This window comes from Xylocopa sonorina, chromosome 13 (genome assembly GCF_050948175.1).
Source record: "Xylocopa sonorina isolate GNS202 chromosome 13, iyXylSono1_principal, whole genome shotgun sequence".
NCBI lineage: Eukaryota > Metazoa > Arthropoda > Insecta > Hymenoptera > Apidae > Xylocopa > Xylocopa sonorina.
This window is the reverse complement of record NC_135205.1, coordinates 5832576-5853071: the sequence shown is the minus strand read 5'-3', so window position 1 is coordinate 5853071 and position 20496 is coordinate 5832576. Positions and strand designations below refer to the sequence as shown.

The 20496-nt window shown below is 47.4% G+C and overlaps 1 protein-coding gene across 1 annotated transcript in view; it reads left to right on the top strand.

Annotated features, from left to right (window-relative positions):
• Positions 1-562: 562 nt before the first annotated feature.
• LOC143430329 (neural cell adhesion molecule 2) overlaps positions 563-20496 on the top strand; it is a 190764-nt gene continuing 170830 nt past the window's right edge. Inside the window, exon 1 of the mRNA XM_076906522.1 lies at positions 563-898. Within this exon, the coding sequence (XP_076762637.1) occupies positions 775-898 (124 nt within the window). The 5' untranslated portion in view covers positions 563-774. The remainder of the gene's footprint in view (positions 899-20496) is intronic.

Here is a 20496-nt window from a genome sequence, read left to right as displayed (position 1 = left end):
TGGTGGCAGCAGGAGCGACAGTGGCGACGCTAACGTCAACTGCGGTGGCTCAGCGTAGCGGTCTGCATCGCACGGTCCGGTTCTACTGATACACAGTGTGTGTGGGAGAGCGAAATCTCGCCGAGTGCGAGTGGCGCGCATTACGTCGCTCCCGTTCGACCCTCGAAATCGTATCGTTCGCGCGACGGGCAGGTTTCTCGAGGACCGCGTCGATGGCGTGCGACGCGTCACGTCGCCGACTGGGGAGAAACTGGCGCGATTCCGCGTACGGGGCGAAAGTTTGAAAGTCTCGAGGGAGCTGGAAAGGGAGCGAGGCGAGATCGAGGGTGCACAGGAAGTTGAGGACCGGCGGTGGTACGCGTCGAAGGAGTCGCGTGCGAGCGGGGTCGCGTACTCTTGCTCAGCGTCCCGACAGTGTAAGGTCGCGTGTTCCCGTCGATTGCGTGGGTTCCGTCGTTCGCGAAACGGTGCGTCTGACCGGATTGCGAAACGGGAGAGTGATTTCGAAGTGAGCCTGTTTTCGTACGTCGCGTTCTCGAGAGCGGTTCATCGATCGGTGGTTCGATTTTCGCGACGTGCGAATAAGATGTGGGAACAGTGCGCGGGGAACAGCCAGATCGAGGATACAAGAAGAGAGTCTACGTGAGAAGGCGAGCCAGGCGGAGGAGGATCCCGTGAGGTCGTCAGGGACACGGTGTCTGTGGAGTTGGCGGACGATGCTGCTGGACAATCGGTTGCTATGATCGAGCCGCGGAGAGTTCACGTGGAACGATCATGATTTACCTGAGGCTGCACGTCGGGAGGAGTCTACGGTGCAACGCGAATACGAGACACTGGAACGTGCTCATCGTGCCGCTCTTCCCACTCTGGATTATAGGCGCCTTCTGTGTCAAAGACAGTGAGTACACGGAATTACGAAATTACTTGTTCTCCTCTCGTTTTCTCGACGTCGACTGATCATGCATAATAAATAGAAACTTGGTGTTTTGACCGTGAGTCGGTAGGAAGATGTTATTCGACGAAATCACAGATAATCACGTTTCGTGGAAAATGAGGGTCGCGTAAACACGCTCTCGTAGTAGATAAACAGTGTATCACTCAGCTTCTGCGTCGACTACAACAATCTGTGGCCTCGATGTTAATTGTTATCTCCCTTTCACGCTCGATAACAACTCCTCGATACGAGCACTCGAATATACGTTCTTCGCATGTTTCTGTATTTCACACGTGGCGTAGTTCGATAGTTAAAACCCGTGGATTCGTTTAAAGCCAGTTTTCGAGACGAGGAATATTTTAACAGTATCGGATCAAAGGAAGGCTGACGCTTGGGGATGTGATTTTTCTGGGGACAGAGGGTGGCGATTGTTGCTTCTCGATTGATATTCCGCCGGCTTCGCCCGATAATCTACCCGTTTCCGTATAAGACTTCATTTGCCTGGCTAGCCGAGTCGACAGCCGGTGTTGTCATCTGAAATTGCTCGTCGAGAGGAAAAGGATTCCTTTTGTGATTTCGCGCAGGGTGAGCCCACCCTCGAGTAACGCGATCGCGACAATACGGAAACGCAACCCCTTCGCGCTTGGACGCTTGGGTGTCGCGCAAACTTATTCAACTTTGACACACGAGCCTCGCAATCTCATCTCTTTTTTTTACCCAATTCGAACGGTCACTGGAAGTGCAGACACCGGAAGCATAGAAACACTCGACTCGTTGCTCGTTCGTTTTCACTTTTTACCAGTTTTCGCGGAAACATCGATAACCAATCGCTCGCGTTTATATTTATTCATCACGCTGACGCTTACGAAAATGTTTTCTTTTCGCACGAGGAGCTCGTTCATCGTGTCTTACATTTTACTCCAACTATATCGAGCTTCTGCGATCACACTCGTGTGTTATTAACTCTCTTGCTGTTTGCTCGAAGCACGTATGAATTTTTGTTTTCGTTCACACGCGTTCCATCACTGTTGATACATTTCCACCCCTTTATCGAACGAATTCACTGCTCGTAGATCCGATCGATCGGTGCATAAATACCAGAATAAGTGGAATTGCGTGCAATCGTTTCGTATAGCGACAGTGTTATTTAACTGCGAAAGTTCAACAACCGGGGGCGAGCAGAATAAACAAGTCGACCGAGGTCGTCGCTCAGAAAGAAGTACACGCCTGCACTTTGAGCAGGCTCCGTGTCGTTCGGGGTTAATTAAGATCCCGCGAATCGATCAGCGTTTTCCACTTTAATCGCCGTCGAACGATCTATCGGAAGTACCTCCGCGCTTTACATATTCATCGCGACGTGGAGATAGGTGGACGCAGTTGGTTGCGCGTCCGCTCAAAGACAACTTTCCGCTTTGACTCGGCTCAGGGCGTCCGTATTAAACCGTGCGTCGGTCCTCGCTGGCTTTTACCCGGAAACAAGACTAGCGTTCGACGATTGGCTTCGCCTTAGTTGGTATTCAGTTCGCTTCTTGGCGTCGAGGATACATGGGAGTATAATACAGAGCGTTTCCGAAATTTTCGTCGATCCCCTTGGGAGCTGATAGGGGAACGTGGGAAGTATCATCCCTCCGCGCGCTTCTTCTCCGTTTAATACGAGAAGAACTCGAATCTTGTTCCTCTGTTCGTCGCGGATAGAAACTCGATGCATTCGATATCTGCAAGCATAATAAAACCGTCCACGTATCGCGTACTGTTCGTCGATAAACGCGAGAATCCAAGTGTCGTTAATATTTCATGATCAGAGGATAAAGAACCCCGCGCACGTCTTCGAGACTAGTTTCGAATGGTTCGTAACTCGGTAACGTGTCGCGGGAAATTGCTTGGAGAACGTAAGTCTGATCGGGTCGCGGCGAACAATGTTGCTGGGGATAGTCGAGGAAGGAGGCTGGGAACGGTTGGGCGCCGCGCACCCTTGGTACGCGTGCACCACGAAGATTTAATGCCCCTCGCCAGAGGGTGGGGCGCAAAAAATAGAGGCGCGTGAAATTGCGAGGCCACGAAACTTCGCGACGTAGTACACCTACGAATTGCGTTTCCCTTGTCGCGCGACAAAGTTATGGGAGCGGTGTTCACCTAAGTCACCAAGAGGGAAGTTTTTCCGCCCCGCTTCGTCTCGAGCAACGGGTGCGCGCGCGAGCAAAGGCGCCCTCTTCGTCGCGGGATCGACGAACGGAACGCGTTAACAGTTGCCGATATCCTCTCGAAGGATATTATTGTTCGAGGCGCCGGGGTCGCACGCTATTTATTACACGCCCCGTAAAGGAACCGGCCATTCACGCGAAACTACCGCAAACAGGCGAGATTTAAGTACGAGACGGCGCTCCGCGAGGCGAGCCAAGCACCGCCGCGTTATTATTCGAAAGTAATGGCCGTGCTTAACCGGGTATCGCCAATATTTGCGGTGATATCTCGCAGCAGGGTGGTCCGGATTATCGAAAGACGCGAGAGCCTGGGAACGGCGTGTTAAGCCGCGTTTAGACGAGCCATTGTTTCCGCGCGACCTGCTGCGCGATTATGTACGCGATCCGCACCCTGCTGCTGGTTCAAGTTCAACGGAAATGGTACCTCTTTTGGTTCATTTTTAATCCCCCGCTGACAAATTCTTATTTCTATCGCAGAGGGGTTTAAAATATTTTACTCAAGTGTTACGTTGTGTAGTAAGTCAATTTAAAATTCATGAAAACTGTATAGAAAGTATTTAAGAAGAGTAAGTTAGACTTCTTCGACAACTGAAAAGACTATTTTAATTAAATAGTAATTAGAGAGGATTTTAAAGCACGTCGTCTGTTATTACCCTCGTATCTACATCGTAAAACGTGTGTCCAATTATTAATCACCCAGCAACCCGGAAAATAGCGTAGAGTAAGAAGATCCACGTCAGCCTTAATCGCCTGACACCCTGACGACCATATTTACTCACGATCGGCTCGTCAACGTCGAGACAAACGACTCACTAACCGCGTTGAACCTTCGTCAAATTCATCCCTCCGAAAGTTCGTCAGATTCGATCGTTTCAACGCGCCACTCCGCTCGACTAATGGGCGACGGGTGTTTGTTTAGGGGCGCGTTCACGCCGCGCGCGACAGTTCGAAGGGGTGAGAGGGCTGCGTGGCGTAAGTAAAAGAGTTCAGGCACCTTATTCGTCGCTTTGACGAATTACACGTTTCTTCGTTACTCGAGATTCTCGACCTTCGACACGTCGCGTTCGACGCTAAGCCTCCCGTTATCCAGGCCAAGGTTGAAAGACGTTGACCTGATAACTTAGAGGGGTGAGTTCGCGGGGGTTAATGTAAGAACTTGGTGGATGGTCGTTTTATGGGGAAATTCCGTTCGCGGTGTTTGAAATTAATTTCAACTCGAGGAGGAAATATGACGTGGAACAGATTGAGTGGTTTTATGGGCTGATTCCGGGACGAATAATTTAATCCTTTCACTACGACAGTGGGTATTGCAAAATTACATGCATTATTCAGTGGTGTCCCTGGAAAATTTACTACGCGAAATCGTTCGGATTATTAAAAGCAGCGTGCACAATTTCGCTCGTGACATTTTATTTGCAATTTAACTTTCGAATTCGCAAAAACTGGCTTTCGTAGTTCGTGACCGTGTATGATACTAATTCGCAGATGCTACCCTCTGTAAGAAACTACTGATTCTACGCATCTGCACATGTGGTACCTCCAAACATCCTCGCAACGTTTATACAAGATAGAATAGCATAATTCTGCAAGCTAACAATATCAAAAGAAAAAAGAAAAGAAAAAGAAACGTGAAATATATCACTTTTCTGGAATGATAAAACTGTTGCCTCCGTTTCCCGCAAAGAAACGACAGAAAAAGTAACCGTGCAACGATTAACCTGGATGCTCTGCCGCGGAAAGCCGACGGAGTTGTCCGCGACACGTTTCAACTGGTAGCTGCCGCGCTGCGACATCAGCATGTTTTCGTTTCGTTCCCCAGGATGTCTGCGCCACGTAGAAACGCAACCTTATCACCGTGTTATCCAAGTAACACGGCTCGTACGGTCGTTGCACGGTTCTTTCGCGAATGTTCGCGGTATCGTTCGACCGATTCGTGATATAGGTAGTCATCGCGTTGGAAATACCATCGCCCACTTTGATAATCGAATTACGGATGCTCGTTGAACCCCGTTACAGGAGGTTTCGAACGGAGATCGTTATTAGATATCTCGCGTGATACTGCGAGGATCAACGATTGACTCTTGCGAATAATACTGGTTTCGTTTTTTCTTTCTCAATTTTATTTTTCACTACGATCAAAGGGAGGAATTAAAAGCGAATTTTTGCATGGCGCAATGATGACTGGTCGCTGCGAGTCGCAGTCGCCATCGCAGTCACGAATGTTGTTAGCCGTGATTTATGAGTGGAATTTTGGATGACAGCGGTTGGATAAGGAACAGAAGTTGACGAAGGACTCGCCCCTTGGGTTTAAGGGCGCGAATATGTAGATTTCTGTATATACTTGAGTTATTGGGTGAATATGTCCCAAGATGAAGTCGAACAAGTAGTACAAGTCGATACTACACTCTCCACTCGAACGCAAGAGATACAGATCGTTTCCCAGGCTCTTTGAAACCAGTTCAAAGATAAATAACCGGTGTCAGACATTTATTAACCTTCACAGTCAATTTGTAAAGAACATACGGTGTCGCTCGCCCTCGAAGAAATGGCCAATTACGGTTTTTACCATGCCCATCGGTCAGTCTTTTGAAAACTGCCGATGGTTCGACGTGTCCCAGCAGCGAAGTCGCGTGACGCGTCACGTGTGTAAAACTTGGAAGCCAATTAATCGACGTCGACCATTCTCGCGTTCGATGAAAAAGCAGTAACGTGAGAGCATCGGTTTCCCAGGTCTGAACGCGCGCTTCGATTGAAAGGAGTTCGATTACCCCCGCGTTCGACCGCGAGGGATCGTTTCGACGTGTAATTATTCAAATTATAGCCATCGTTGTGATCGATTCACGCCTCGAGAACGAAGAATTGTCCCAACTTTCGCGAAACGCGTCAAGTTCACCGCTCGACGGTTCACCGCGTCGCGCTCGTTGATCAGCGTGAAATGTTATCCTTTGATTCCCGCTTTTAATGGACGAATCGCAGGTGTTCTGGCGGATGAATGTTGCACGGGCGCGATTAAAAGAGCGATCGCTGACAGGCACTCCCCAGGTTAACTGGACGCGACGAATCAGTTTTTCGATGAAACGATCACGCGCCGCGTTTATCGCGATGCTGGGATTTAGCCCGCGGCACTCCGCGTGCCGTTCAAGCAGCAGTCCATCATTAGCCGTATGAATGGTCGTTTCACAGCGTATCGCGCGTCGATTCAACGCGGGGTGTCACTTAAACCTGCGATCAAAGGAAAATCGTGCACGCGCACCCCTCGTTCACGGTTTTGCCGTGCCCGCGGTCCCGCTGCCATTATACCCACCCCCGTTAATCGCTGCCGCGTTTGCGACCGCCATTTCGCTTCATTTAATGCCACGTCGGTTAAAAAGAACGAAAATTGTATGAGCTGTTTATCACCTTGGGTCAGTTTGAAAGCTTTATGGGAAATAATGGGATCTTTCAGAAAAGCAATGAAGCAATTCCGTTGACGTTCGTCCATCGATTTTTCGAATCCACGTAATATCGATTCACAGTATCGCAGAAGCATTCTTCTCCATTGATTCACTAACGCAAATAAACGTGTCCTTTATTATCGTTCTCGTTATCGTCTTCAGTATCGACAGGTACTCGACAAACTAAGGCCTCTGTACTCGTTTCCATATAAAAAAAAAATGCAGTTGTATATCTGTGTGTACGAACGACCAACTGGCCTGCTACTGTCTCAGAAAGCATTCCCGGAATAATTACAACTTTTGTTCCAAATTTCACTTTTTACAACGCACTGGAGTTTCATTCGTCCGAACCGGGAACTACCTCGCGCATAAAAGACAAAGTAAAGATAAAGCGAAAGGCGGACAAAAAGAAACGCGAGGACGTAGACGGAAGAGAAAGGTCAAGAGAGAAACGAGAGGAATAAAGAAATAAAGGAAGAGAAATAGCCGGGTTAAAGAAAGCACGGGGAGGTAAAAAGTGGAAAAGTGAAGAAAACAAATAGACAGGGGGGTGAAAGAAGAAAAGTATAACAGCTGGTCGCTGTTGTCCGGCACTGCGATCGCTGCTCGATCCACGGAATGCTCCCTTTTACTGCGCTCTCTACCGATAACGTACAATTTCGATGCTCGAATCAGCCCTCGCGATACGCAAACCGGTCGCTGGTTTGACGCGATGAGAAGTAATGGATCTCCAGCGTCGATTTTTATTGTACGCGACGAACGAAAGGGAGAAGGGGCTGTTACTTAATGGACGCGGGAAATGTACAGCTCTCGATAAGCCGCGGCGGGGATTTACGAGGCTCTTAAACGCGAGCCGCGAACAAACTCGAAGTTAAACTTTCGAGATGACCGTGATGGTGAGCACCCGGCTAATTGCCATGGGAACACAGCACATTTTTCACCGATAAACCGCAATCTCGCGAGCCGTACATCGTGATAACAATTGGGTACATTTGCTTTCTTCCTTTCAGCTTGATCGTGGAAACGGAGATAGCTCTTCCTCTGCTATTTATTACATTCTGACTCAAATACATTTCAATTCGAATGCAAATTTTGTACAGTGGTATTTAAAATTACCAGAATTATTGTAATCATCCCAGATAACATAGAAACGTCTTCTTCCACCTATAAAATTCGTATTCTTACATAATAAATCGTTTGGTACAGCAATTAAACGAAAATTCCAACAACCACGCGTGTACCTTCGGGGTTCACCGCGAAGACCACCCTCAACAGGTCAGAAATCACGGTTTAAGCCCCGACACGGGGCAACGTGGGAACGATCGCGCAGCGTTCGAGATTCTTCCGGCTCGTAAGTTTTACAGTCGAGCGGGATTCGCGCTCGATCCTCCGGGCGACGTTAATTGCGGAAGATTTTGCAAATGGAGCGCGCCGAATTACCCCCGGGGGCGGCATGTTCGTCGCATCCGCGCCGCGGATCCCATCGTCGTTAATCTCAGCGTAAAAAAAAAAGAAAGAAAGAAAAAAACATATTCAGCCGGCGAGAGTGTTTCGCGCGGCCCAACATTGATCCCGGGGATATTAATCGGAACGAACGGCCCGTCCCCCGTCGGCGTTAGTTTGATATTTATGCCCGGGCATATTTCTCAATCCCGCGGAAATTTAATAAACGCGAGCAGACGAGTACTACTTCGCTGTAAAATCGCGCGGAGCCCCCTCGTGCTACGGTGCGAAATATAAAATGCACCGGAACCCTCGTAAAGTTCATCCCGCTTATCTCGTCAAGTTCTCGGGGAATAAAATAGAGCCCTTTACGCCCTTTCTCATCTTTTTAGGGGATCGAAGGGTGTCGATCGACTGCAGATTTCATTTTTGAGGTGCTAGAGTTACTCTTTGGTTACGCATATACGATTTCGTTCTCGTAATTGATCTTGGAAGTCTAATGGGAATGACAAGTGCAATTAAATGAAATTGGCATCGAGGATTTTTCTCTTTTTTTTAGCTTCGATACGAGCTTACGTCATTCGCATTGGACGATCGAGAATCCTTTCTCGCGCAGCCAGAATCATTTCTAGCTCTCGAAGTTATCATTCATGCCGCTCTCACGCGCCATTCTCCGTTTTTTTTTTTTTTTTTTTTTTTTTTTTTCTGTGGAAGCACCTTGGAAAATTATGGAAATGCGGTCGGTTACGTGTCGTCGCGGACGTGAACGATTCGCGGAAATCTCTACTTTTCGCGCGAACGACTCGTGAATCCATTTCCTCGTCGTCGAATTACCCGCTGGTATGGGCTTGGTCGGATCGTTTCGAAATCTGTCCACGGAGCGTCGATCGAATTTTACTCTTCCCCGTCGCCCGATAAATTTCAACCGTTCGAATTGTTCGAGGAATTAGGCGCGGCATTGCGCGTCGAATTCCCGATAAATTGAATCTCGCGACGGCGAACGAAATTGATACAGCCGCGCCAGGATGTTTGTCATAGGTGCCGGAGAAGAATTCACGCCCGCGACGCGCAACGCTAACCGACTACACCGCTTTTCCGTACACTTAATGCAAATTCACTGGGAAGAGCGGACCAAGGTAAATGTTGAGAGCTCTTCCACACGCCCAGAGACAGGGTGAAGCGAAACTTCAGCGGGAATACACGCGTACTCGTACGTACTCGTTTAAAACGAGCATACAAACATGAGATAACCAAGTGAAAATCGCGGATATTTATGAAACGTAGAAACGATCCTCTTTCAACCATTTCCACTCGTGTCTTTATTTAAGAAGACTATCAAGTAACACGGAATCCATCGAGTAACAGAAGATCCATCGCAACTGTTGCTCGCGCCACTACATTAAAATATTAATATCATTAATAATTTATCTTATAGTTACAACAAAATTCCTCCTACATCGCTCTCTATAATCGTAACGATTAGAAGAAACCCAGTTTCTCCATTCAACGTTCGAACACAAGCTCGCCATACCTCGTTGCTAGCTTCAACATCCTTCGAGCTGTCGCCACGGCACATCGAATGCAACGAACACTCGAGAGGATTGCGACGGCGTTCCTCGCGGACAGAAGCGGGGCGAAGTTCGCGTAACGCCGTTTCCCGGCTGAATATTTAACCGTTCGCTGGCAATTTTCATAAAACCCCGTTTTTTACTTGGTCGAGCGTACGTAAGGAACGCGCAGGGGTGAGGGCGGTCCGGCTAAAAGCCTGCGGTGCAGTTAACCGGCGCCGGATGTAAAAGCAGCCGGCCTAAATTATTACCACGGCAACATTATTACCATTCTTAATTTAACACCGGGTGCCGGGGGCCACTGGCCGTGCTCCAGCGGCGCGGCTTTGCGAAATTAGCGGCCATCCCTCTCCCTTTCCGTAAGGGCGAATCCTTGCCACGAGCCACGCCAGCAGCGGATCCATTCTCGATCGTCGCCCCGCTACCCTTTACGACTTTTCCATTTCTACGTGTAAATTGGCTCATCAATTTCGATTCCACTGTTTCGAGGTACTTTCGTTATTTAAATTCCTCCAGAAGAACGTATAATACTTTGAATACATAGAGAAGCGATAATAATTTTTCTTTTCTTTGAATGTACGTTCTCCTTTTGGCGCAAAGGATATCATTCGAGTTTCCTGACATTGATGCTTGTTAACGCAAGGTATACACGATAACAACGTGTTTCGATGGTGACGCAGCGTCAAAGGAATTTCCACCCTCGATTGCCACTCGAAAGTATCGCCCAGGTCGCGTTCACGGTGCCCTCGTCCCTATCCATTATTCCCGCACTCTAGTTACCCGACGACTGGTATCCGCGTAACGCGTGTGCACGCTGGCGTGCTATATCATCGCGCGGAGGAACGCTCGACAACGTGCCTCGTCACTCCTCGTCCCTCGACGTCGAGGATCTTCCTGTTTAATGCACCTTCCCAGTGACAACGACACCGCACCGCGGGCAACCCTCTCTCTATCGGGTATTGTGTTTTGCCGTTTCGAAGACGACAGGGTCGTTCCTCGAAGACTGGCTTCGACGACGCCACTCGACCTACATCGCGCGTCCCTGCACGCTGCGTTTTCTCGCCGTGGACCGAACGGTGACGTCAGATTGCGGTCGATGCATATGTATGTCCGAAATTCCGTTGTTTAACGCGTTATCCGTCGATACGCTATCGTCGAGTGTCACGCAGGAGCTGCCAGGAGCTGAACGCTCTCTCGTCCTTCGAAATATGGTCATCGCTAGCAGGAAATAGATTGTGTTGGTACGCGGATGACGCGTCCTCGTGAACGCGTTCAAGATTGCTTTAAATGGTAATCATTGGCGTGGTGAACTTGGTTTATTCGGATATTTAGAAATGGCCCCTTGCAAATATGAAAGTTAACGCATCAGTTATCAGATTTTGTTCCTTTTTTTTATCATACGTATTGTATCAGGTGTACGTATATCGCGAAAAGTAGACCGTTTCCTTAACGTATCGAACGGAACACAGTGTCTGATCTCGAAACAGTTCAATCATCCGATTACCCGCAACACTTTCGCGAGTTGATCGAGTAGCTGGCCGCTGCCAGTGGCTGTGGCGTAAACAATGGATGGTAGCTGTGTCAACAAGTAATAATCGAGTGGATACTGGTCTAGGGATCACGGGAACCAGGCAATTGATTCCCTGCGTGCTGACCATTTACCGTGGAACCGCTCGTCCGCGTAACCATTTAGCTTCTCGATTAAATAGCGTGACCGACCTTGGACGAACCGCACCTTGGTCCTTGATCCGTCTTGAATCACGAGAGAACTTCAGTGATTTATTAATTCGAAGGTGTCACGAGAAAGTGTGAGATATATATATATATAATATATTAGATCCTTTTATACAGCTATACGTCCTCGAGTTCACTTTTATACCAAGGACTACGCCAGTACATAAATTCCCCAGACGTTATATAGATGCGAGCATATTTTGCGAGGAAATACGATTCTCGTATTACCCGGCCAATTTTACATCGCGACGTTGAGCAGAGCGGTATATGCGCATCCCTGATCGTCACTCCCACCGAGATGGATGTACTTTATGCTGTATCCGACGATATCGATGCTCGTTCGAGAGTCTCTTACGGATATTTTCGTCCTGTTGAATAACAATTTCTACCCTCTTCGGTTGAACGCTCCGCGCCTTTATTGTCCTTGCCGATATCGGCTGTTCGGGGGCTGTTCTCACGGAAACGTTTCGAAAGCTTCCCTCCCCACCTTATTTCGTCGCATTATATTTTCCCAGCGACTTTATTACCACTTATCGACACACGATCGCGCTGTCACGCGTGTATAAATACAGCGAGTTCATTTTTAAAATCGAATTTTGTTACGATTGCTTGGATTCAGCTGTCTTTAACGTTGGCATAACGAGGACACGAGGATTCTATTATATTTATTAATCGAGAACGCAAGCTACGTAAAAGGGTTACGTATACAATGTTTGTCACGGATAAACGTGATTTAAAAACATTTAATTGGGACTTTTTTTGCGACTAGCTTGTTAGATACAAAACATGGAATACGATGGGAAGTTCTAATTAAATGTTATAAATTAGTTCCCCCAGTAACGAATACTTTGTTAGATAACACTTTCAGGTATTTGTGTCTTCAATTGTATTTCACGGTGAGTGAAATGTCCACGAGAATTGTTAGCTAAAGACTCTCATTTATTTCATATTACACCAGATATACGTACTTTGCACCACTTTCGATCCATAGTAGTTTCTCTTTTGATCATTTTCACATTTCTAAAAGTGGTAATAATATATGTATACGATCGTCTATGGAACACCCTGTATGCTATACAGACATTTAAATTACGCATTTACCCGCTTTGGAAGCCGCAACCCAAAGAAACTTTCACGATTGATCGGCGGGAACGCTGCGTTTGACTAAACTTATCTGTAACTATTAATGGCTGACTAACGCAGCGCTCTGCTACTGGTCTCGCCAGTAGTAAAAACCCGCATCAAAGCAGCCATACCGTAGGGCCGACAATGATAAGCCGGACAAAGTTGCTACGATCGTTACCTCGCAGTGGAGGATGCAAACCATCGTCGAGGAGCTTCCCAAAACAAACTGCATCGATACCCGTTGCCTCGCTATTCTAATTAACCCCAACAAATTGTCTAATTGATATTTAACTGCGACGATAAATCCCTTCCTTTCGCGTATTTCCGTTTAATTGAAATTTAACGAAGGAATCTGAAGATTAGACTCGAGATTAAATGGAAATCTGGACGGGGAGAGGGTCCGAGTAATTCGAGTGGCCTCGAGGAGGCGTCTTAAAACTCGCTCGGTCCACGATGGAGGGGCCCTGCTCGTCGCTTAAATTATTCAGACGCGCCGTATTTCGAAGGCAACGACGCTTGATTAACATTAATTCACCTGTGATCGCGTGGCCACTGATTTCGCATTCACCAACGTCTAACTTTTATATTCGATACACTTTCCTCGTCCTCAGAACTGTTTAAACAGTCCCAGAAGCTTGCACGGGCTTCAATAATTTCTCTTATCGATGTCACGCGTATTTTTATCAGCAATCAGTTTAAATTCCCTTAAATAATTAGAAAGGAATCGTGGCAGAGATTTTTAACCAACGACGAACTACCCTCTTCGTGTTCCAACCATCGATCTTCCGTCACCCTTACTCTCTCTCCTTGAAGAAAATGTTGCAATTAAGTGTACCGACAGTGCTCAAAGAAACATTAAAATATCGCTAAGTAGTTAAAGCGGGACGTAACTTTGTTCAAAAGGAATCGATCGATTTCCTTCGAATTCCCAGAGTTGGGAGTTCCTCGAGAGGAAAGAAAGCAGCTTTCAAACTACCCCGTGGTTCACGGTATTCATATTGCATCGATTCGATCAGCCAAGTTTTTTCATTACCTTCCACGGTCACTGTTGTGTCTTTAAATCGAAGAGCACCTGTAATTCATACCTAATTTAATCTACCTTAATGAACGCTGTATAATACTTTCGTAAAGTAATCGAAGACACCCTCCATATTCATCTCGCATATGTCTATATAAATAGTAAATACGAATGACATATTTATGAACGATAGTACAGACTAATTTCTATCCTGCACGAGACGATTTCAAGATTTCATGTGTACGTGTCATCAGAAGACTGCGATGAACAACGACAACGACAGCGACCAGAATTTCAACCCCTAACCGCCGCGCGTCAATTAATCGTAGTTTGCTACGAAGTCCCGAGAGTTAATCTGATTTCGTGGAACGACGATACGATGGCTGTGATCCCGCTATAACCCGAGTACGACGCGTACGAAACGGAACGGGGCGATGGTGCCGCTAATCTCCGGAATCTTCTAATCTCGCGAGTGTAATAACCGAGCTTTCGAACTCTGACTACAGCCGCGCGAACCTCGCTTTGTCTGCCGATGCTGCTATGGTGTTACATCATTAGAACCGCGACGTAACGTTGTTCTCGAGTGTGCTTAGCCATCTTCGAGTACATGACGAGTGTGAATTACCAGCCAATAAAACGGAACTGTTGCTGTCACCAGCTCCTGGATGGGATTCTAATTTTAAACCAGCTCGCAATAATCGATAAAGTGGTATCGGATACGCACACATCGGATACTGCACACGTACAACGGCTCCACACACGCGGATCGCTCTCATTTATCATACGTGGCTCCTTTCTTTTCTTATCAATACAATCTAGAGCCCATTTACCACGTTCTTTGATCTATTTCGACGTCGAATTACCGGTTTTCTGCTCCCGCGCGGCTGAACCAGTGAACGCATTAGCGGCCAACCGAGCCACCCCCATTATCACGTTTCTTTACGACCAGAAAACGACGAGACGCGCATAAGCAACGTCCCAGGGTATATACGTGTATTCCTCGCGAGGAACAAATGTCCAACGACGTAACGATATCCGTTCTATCCTTACGAATCGCTTTGACTCTTGGAGAACTGAAATACAACGGGGGTGGAAACGTGGCGGAGGCACCCCCGGCAATTTCACGCGTCGTTTTGTCTATTCCTTTGAACGGGGGGTGGAAAGACCCGGCAATCGATTCGAAATATGCTTATCGTTAGTTATTCTTCTCTCTGAACGCTGTCTAATACGGTAATCGAGAGGTTTCCTACGATTTGGGTGAAAGATACGATCGCGAGGGGGTCGTTTCGCGTCACGTCCACGGTAGCAGCGGTTGTTTGCTGCGGCATTAGTCGCGCGTTGGCGAACGTCGCGAGTTTCGATCACGAGTCGAACTTGGATTCTGGTATCGAGTTCATGGCGGTACCTAGCGGAGTATTGAATTATTCTCTGAAAGCATTCGATATTGCTACGCTCGGGGAAAATATCGTCGATGCATTATTGAAGTTATGAAAATAATCATTCGTCAGAGTCTTGCGCGGGGAATTCTATTTTGAAGGATGCTCCCTGGAAATTTTAAGTCTCCAGCAGTGCTTCAATTACATCGAAGCGCGTTTCTAATTTCGCTCCAGCAGTCAGCGATTAAAAACGAACATCGAGACGAATATTCTTGAAGGAATGAACTTTTAACTCGCATCGAGCAGTCTCGAACATTATCCAAAGTTAGCGGGTAACTAACCAACGTCGTTTCAACACGTTTAACCAACAAGCCCAGTGCGCGTCTCTCTATTTTCGATGGGAACCGAATTAGCTCCGCCGTCTAGTCCGAACAGACGACAACTCTAGCTGGTCCACGGGTTCCGCTAACCGAATTCGGTCAATAGCCAAGTTGTCGCGTGATTTTTGAGGCCAACCACCGCCACCTTCCCTCTCGAGCGGATTTTTCCTACAAATCCTCCGGTAATACCCAGCTCGTGGCATCGCATTAATTAGCGGCTTCCTTCGCAGCTTAAATCGTTCTATTTTTCCACGCCAAGGAACGTTTCGAGCAATCGAGCAACTGGTGCGAAACAAACTCGAACAGAGTCGACCCTTTTGACGATTAATCGAAATTAGCGAGCAGTCGAGGCAACGACTACGTTGATATCGTAATTCTCGTGCCTGGATTAATTATTATTGCCAACGAATTAATACTAAAACTGCATCGCACCGAGTTAGCTTGTACGTCACCAACAAGGAGAACGCCAAGTTTCTTCGTTTCTTCCCACCGTGTACAGGTGGATAGAGCGAAGCTCTAAGCAGCAACTACCGTGTAACATTCGGATGAGCTCAGTAACAATTCCAGTGGAAAAGAAGTTCGGAAGACGGACTTCCGAACTCGCGAATTACCCGTTACCCAGGCTAATCTTCTCGGCTGCTGCGTCGGGGCGTAATGAGGATTCTTAATAAAACACGCTCGAATCGGACAAGTTCGTAACACCGCTGGGGGTAAGTTAGATTAAGAAACCTCCCTTATCCCACCACCAGTCTTACCTTCCACGTTAACTGCAGTTCTCGCCTCGATAATAGAATTGTCTGATGACTTTCGTATACGACATCCTCGTAATTTTTCGAAAATACTTCTCGAAGGAATTTTGAGTTTACACGAGACTACATACTCTTGTTTCTGTCGCTCATACAAGCTACAGAGTTATCGTTGCTTTTAATATTCTCGACAAGTTTGTCGAACATTCTCGCGACACTCATAAATCGCTGCGTGATATGGTCTGCAGGGTATGTAATAAAATCGATAGAAAAATGTAGCGTTACATGGAATCACGTCGTAATTGTGAGAAGGAAATGGAGGTGGAAGGGCAAAGGGGTAAACGTACGTAGCGTGATTGACAAACGCATTTGCCTGCGCTTGATGGAAATTAGTCGGCGTGTCGCGTACAGTGGAAAATTGTTTCATTCGCCGGGCGAGTTCTGTAACTGGATTTACGCGGACCAGGGTGTTGCACGGGCATTTCCGTCCGTGGAAGTTGCGGAGAAATGTTGTTAAGGACGGGACGTAACGGTCTCGCGGTGATTTTTCTCCCTTCGAACTAATCATCGTTGCGTAAACTTCCGTTCCGACGGTTGCTGCGAGTTAAAACTGCTTTTGAGTTTGCGTTGCCGCCGATGAGTTGTTTGAGAGAAAAACTTGTCATGTGTCACCGATCTCTTACCTAAAACACATGCCAAGAACGCTAATTTCTCTGTGTAAATTAACTCCGTGTCTCTAATTAACTTCGTACGCGATTTCGTCGACGTTGCTACTTTGAATCCACGTATATGCATTGGAAAAATTCTCCTCGCATATATTTCTACAGGATTGTAAAAATATACTCGTTTCAGTAACAGAAACAATGTAATATCCCTCGTTAATTTCGCGAAGCAAAAGAATCCGAGCAGATAAAAGCGGTAATTGATTTTCGCGCGAAATCGTTTAACCCACGCGAACGAGCACCGTGTAGTTGCTCGTTTGCTGGAGAAAGAAAAAACGGCGAGCTCAGCGTGAAAGGTTCGTTAACGGCACTTTGATTTAACGATAAACAGACGTAGCGGGGGGTGAGGGTTCGCCAGCGGAAATTGCACGGATGTGGAATTAGTTGGCTGTTTATGCTGACAATAAGTTTAATTTCGAACGCTCGTGGAACTTGCGATATCATTATGAATTATTGGCGCTCGTCAAGTCATCAACAGCTGGCTTTTAAACCTCGTAAAAACAATGAATAATAATTATCGCTGCTGACTTCCACTCGAGCGAGATGAAAAGCGCAGCGAACGTTTGAAAATTAACGCCACCGGCTCGTCTTCCGCGTTTGAGCGAGGGTTAAAAGGGGTGAAAAGTGTCGGGTGGCGGCTGCAAAGACGCGACGCACCTGTTAAGTGCGTTTTGTCGATGCGAGCTAAAAAAAAGTGCCGTTTAAAAGTCAACCAGCGCTCGCGTGCGCCTCTTCCTTTGACTCGAAGCCAGCCGATCGACTCGCGTTTCTCGTTCTCTTGCGTTTCCAGTTTACACTCGTGCGAGTCTTAACCGTAAGAACCTCTGTTGTCTTTTCTTTCCTCGTACACGGTGCAGCAGTTAACACGTGCCAAATGGAGCAGAGAGAAAATAGATCCATCAGTTTTACTTATTGCAATTATGAAACACGATGATCTTTTCAGTAGTGTAAGAAAAGAATAGTGATTGATCTTTTCTCTCAAAATACAAAATTGACAAATCCTTGTAACTTATTGTAAAGGACAGTATAATCATAAAGAAACGCGAATAACTAAATTAAAGAGAAACGAAATTAAAATTAAACGAAACGATTCAATCGAAAATTTACTCTCTAATAGCTACCAAAGCTACCACTGTTGAGTCACCAGTCGATAAAACCAAGAACGTATCCCAGAAGTCGTGAAACTCGAGCGAACTCGCTTCCACCGGACCCGGTGAAAATAAAAACGCTCGTCACACCCGAGGAACCGGCTAACTTTCCGCGTTTAATCATTCGCGCGCATTTTCGCGGCCCAGTCTCGTCGTCGTCGTCGTCGTCTCGTGTCGAGTTTCACCGGGTGCGCGACCAGACGTCGCGTTAAATAATCGACTGGAAGCGGTCCCCGCGCGCTCGTACCCTGGCCCTGTTCGGCTCGACGCCGATGTCCCGCGCGGACGGTCACGAATCGTCGCGTCGAGGATCGTAAAGCTCGAATTTACGGCATCGTATTTCGTTTGGGCGACGCGAGGCAGGGAAAGGGTGGACACACCGGCTCGTAATTCCAGCGCCCATCGCGCGCCGCTCGCCCCGACGCCGCCCTCGCGGGGGCGGCGTTCAACGGCGGAACGACGTCGCCTTCGACCTGTAAACGGCACCGAGTAAGTGGCATCGAGTGCAGTGTAAACGACGGCGATGTGAAACGCAAACTTCGACGCCCAGAACGAGCCACTCGCGAGGGTTGTAATTACGCGCGCCTCGTCTCTCGCGTTGCTGACGAAAACTCGTGATTGCGCGCACTTTCAGTATGGAATCGGCAGGAATCGTAGGCGTTTGAGTTTTGTAAGTGAACGTAAAAGCATTTCGTATGTTGTGGAGAGAAATTTGAATTGTGGTTAGTCTTATTATTTGTATATATGTCATTGTTATAATGGCAGAGTTTACGATTTGATTATCTTTCGAATTACGCAGCGATAAATGGACCGCCCAAAAGTCTGTTGTCTACAGAATGTTTCCCAGAGTTCCAACGTTCGTTTATCCTCGCAAGCGAAAAGTTTGGACAGTGGCTAATAAATTGAGGAGCATAAGTAATCGTCCGACACTTGGTCGTAGTTCGTCGACATCTACGGTGGAACGGTTAGAACTCCCTTATTTTATCGAACCGGGCGAAGAGGTTCCATTTCCACCGGAAATAGAACGAACGCCGAAACATTCCTCGAAATCACAACGATTCAAAAGGATCCAACGAATTTCCCTGTAACACCGCGAACCATCGAACTGTTGAACGACCGCGGCAGAGCCGGTTGCGAGCGCAACCGATTCTTCTTTTTCCGCTGCAATACCCGAACCTCTTTCCCACACCAGCGGAGCCCACCAAATACTTTCTCTCCGCTTCGTACAACTTTCGTGCCGTTCTCCCACGGAGAACTCTCGCTCGCCACACATTGTTCGTCTTTTAAGCTTTCACGACCAGCTGTTACTCGCGCAGACGTTCGCCCGCATTCCTCGAATCCTTCCTTTCAGATATCGTACACACGTGATGCCAGGAACCACTTCGACGAACCTTAAAATACCACTTTGCCGAAACAGCCACCCATCGGTTACTGCTGACCAGTAGCTGCAGCAAAAAACCACCAACGCGAACTGTCCTCGCGCGATTCTCGCTTGTTCTCGGTTATCGCGACGAATTCGAAGCCTCGAGAATCTCACGAGACAGAAGACATTTATACGTTAAAACGTTCTTCGCGAACGCTATTTATCTTCTATTAGAACATTCCACTTATCCCTATTTATAGCAAGCACACACACGTTCGCAACATCAGCATACGATCTACATAACGTTACATACCCTCATTATAATTAATGCGATGATAACGTCGTAAGTAAACCTGGGTTCCTGCCGCACCTAAACAACCCTTAAACATACAGGAAACTACAGGATGCGCGTAGCATGCAAAAATATGCAAAACATCCGAGGCGAAATATACTTGATACACAGAAGGCGAAAAGAATCTTCGTTGAAGCTACCCTGTCGGTTGTACATATTTCGAATAGCACGTTGGTTCGTATAAATATCGAAGTCTAAATCTATTATCGCGAGCGATCGAGGACGGACACGTACAAAGTCCCAACGCAACTGTAAGAGCCTGGCTCTCCTCTATTTCTTTCTGATTTACCACTTCCTACCCGGAGCCACCCTCATCAGTCAGTGGCCTAACGTATGCTCGCGTATCGCGTACAGCAAATTACGGGGAAGTTGCGGCGGCGGGGGTGACTGCGCAATCGTCGAAACCCCGGCGTCGACCTTAGCCTTTGGCCGCGCGCCACCCCTATGCAAATTACCGGCGCAGCCGGCCAATAAAACTGTCGGGGACTGCTCGAACTTAATTATCGCCGGAACTTGTGTAACGGATTGCGTGGCGCGGCCGCTCAGACGCGGACCAGCCGCGCGTTCGACCCGCGGAAATTACCGCGGGTAAATAACGATACCGGTGAAAGACGCGGAAATTAAGGGTGCAAGCGGCTGGCCCGCGGAGCCAAGTGAATTCCGCGCCACCCTCGAATTAACGATGCTCGCTTCCTGCGTCGAGGGTGTCGATCTGTACGCGACGGAAGGGTTGAGAGGTCGGTGGTTGCTTCCATTTTGGTTTAACATCCACCTTTTGAGTTTTTAAGGGTGATTTTAACAGTAGCAACGTTGGTGATCGAGAGGTTGGAAAGTTTCATTGATTTTCGTGATAGGATTTAGGTGATGTATAGAGTGGATATATATTTTATGCTATTTTTGGATGTAGTGTGCGTGAAATGGAATTATTTAATGATTTTTAAAAGGTTTTTTG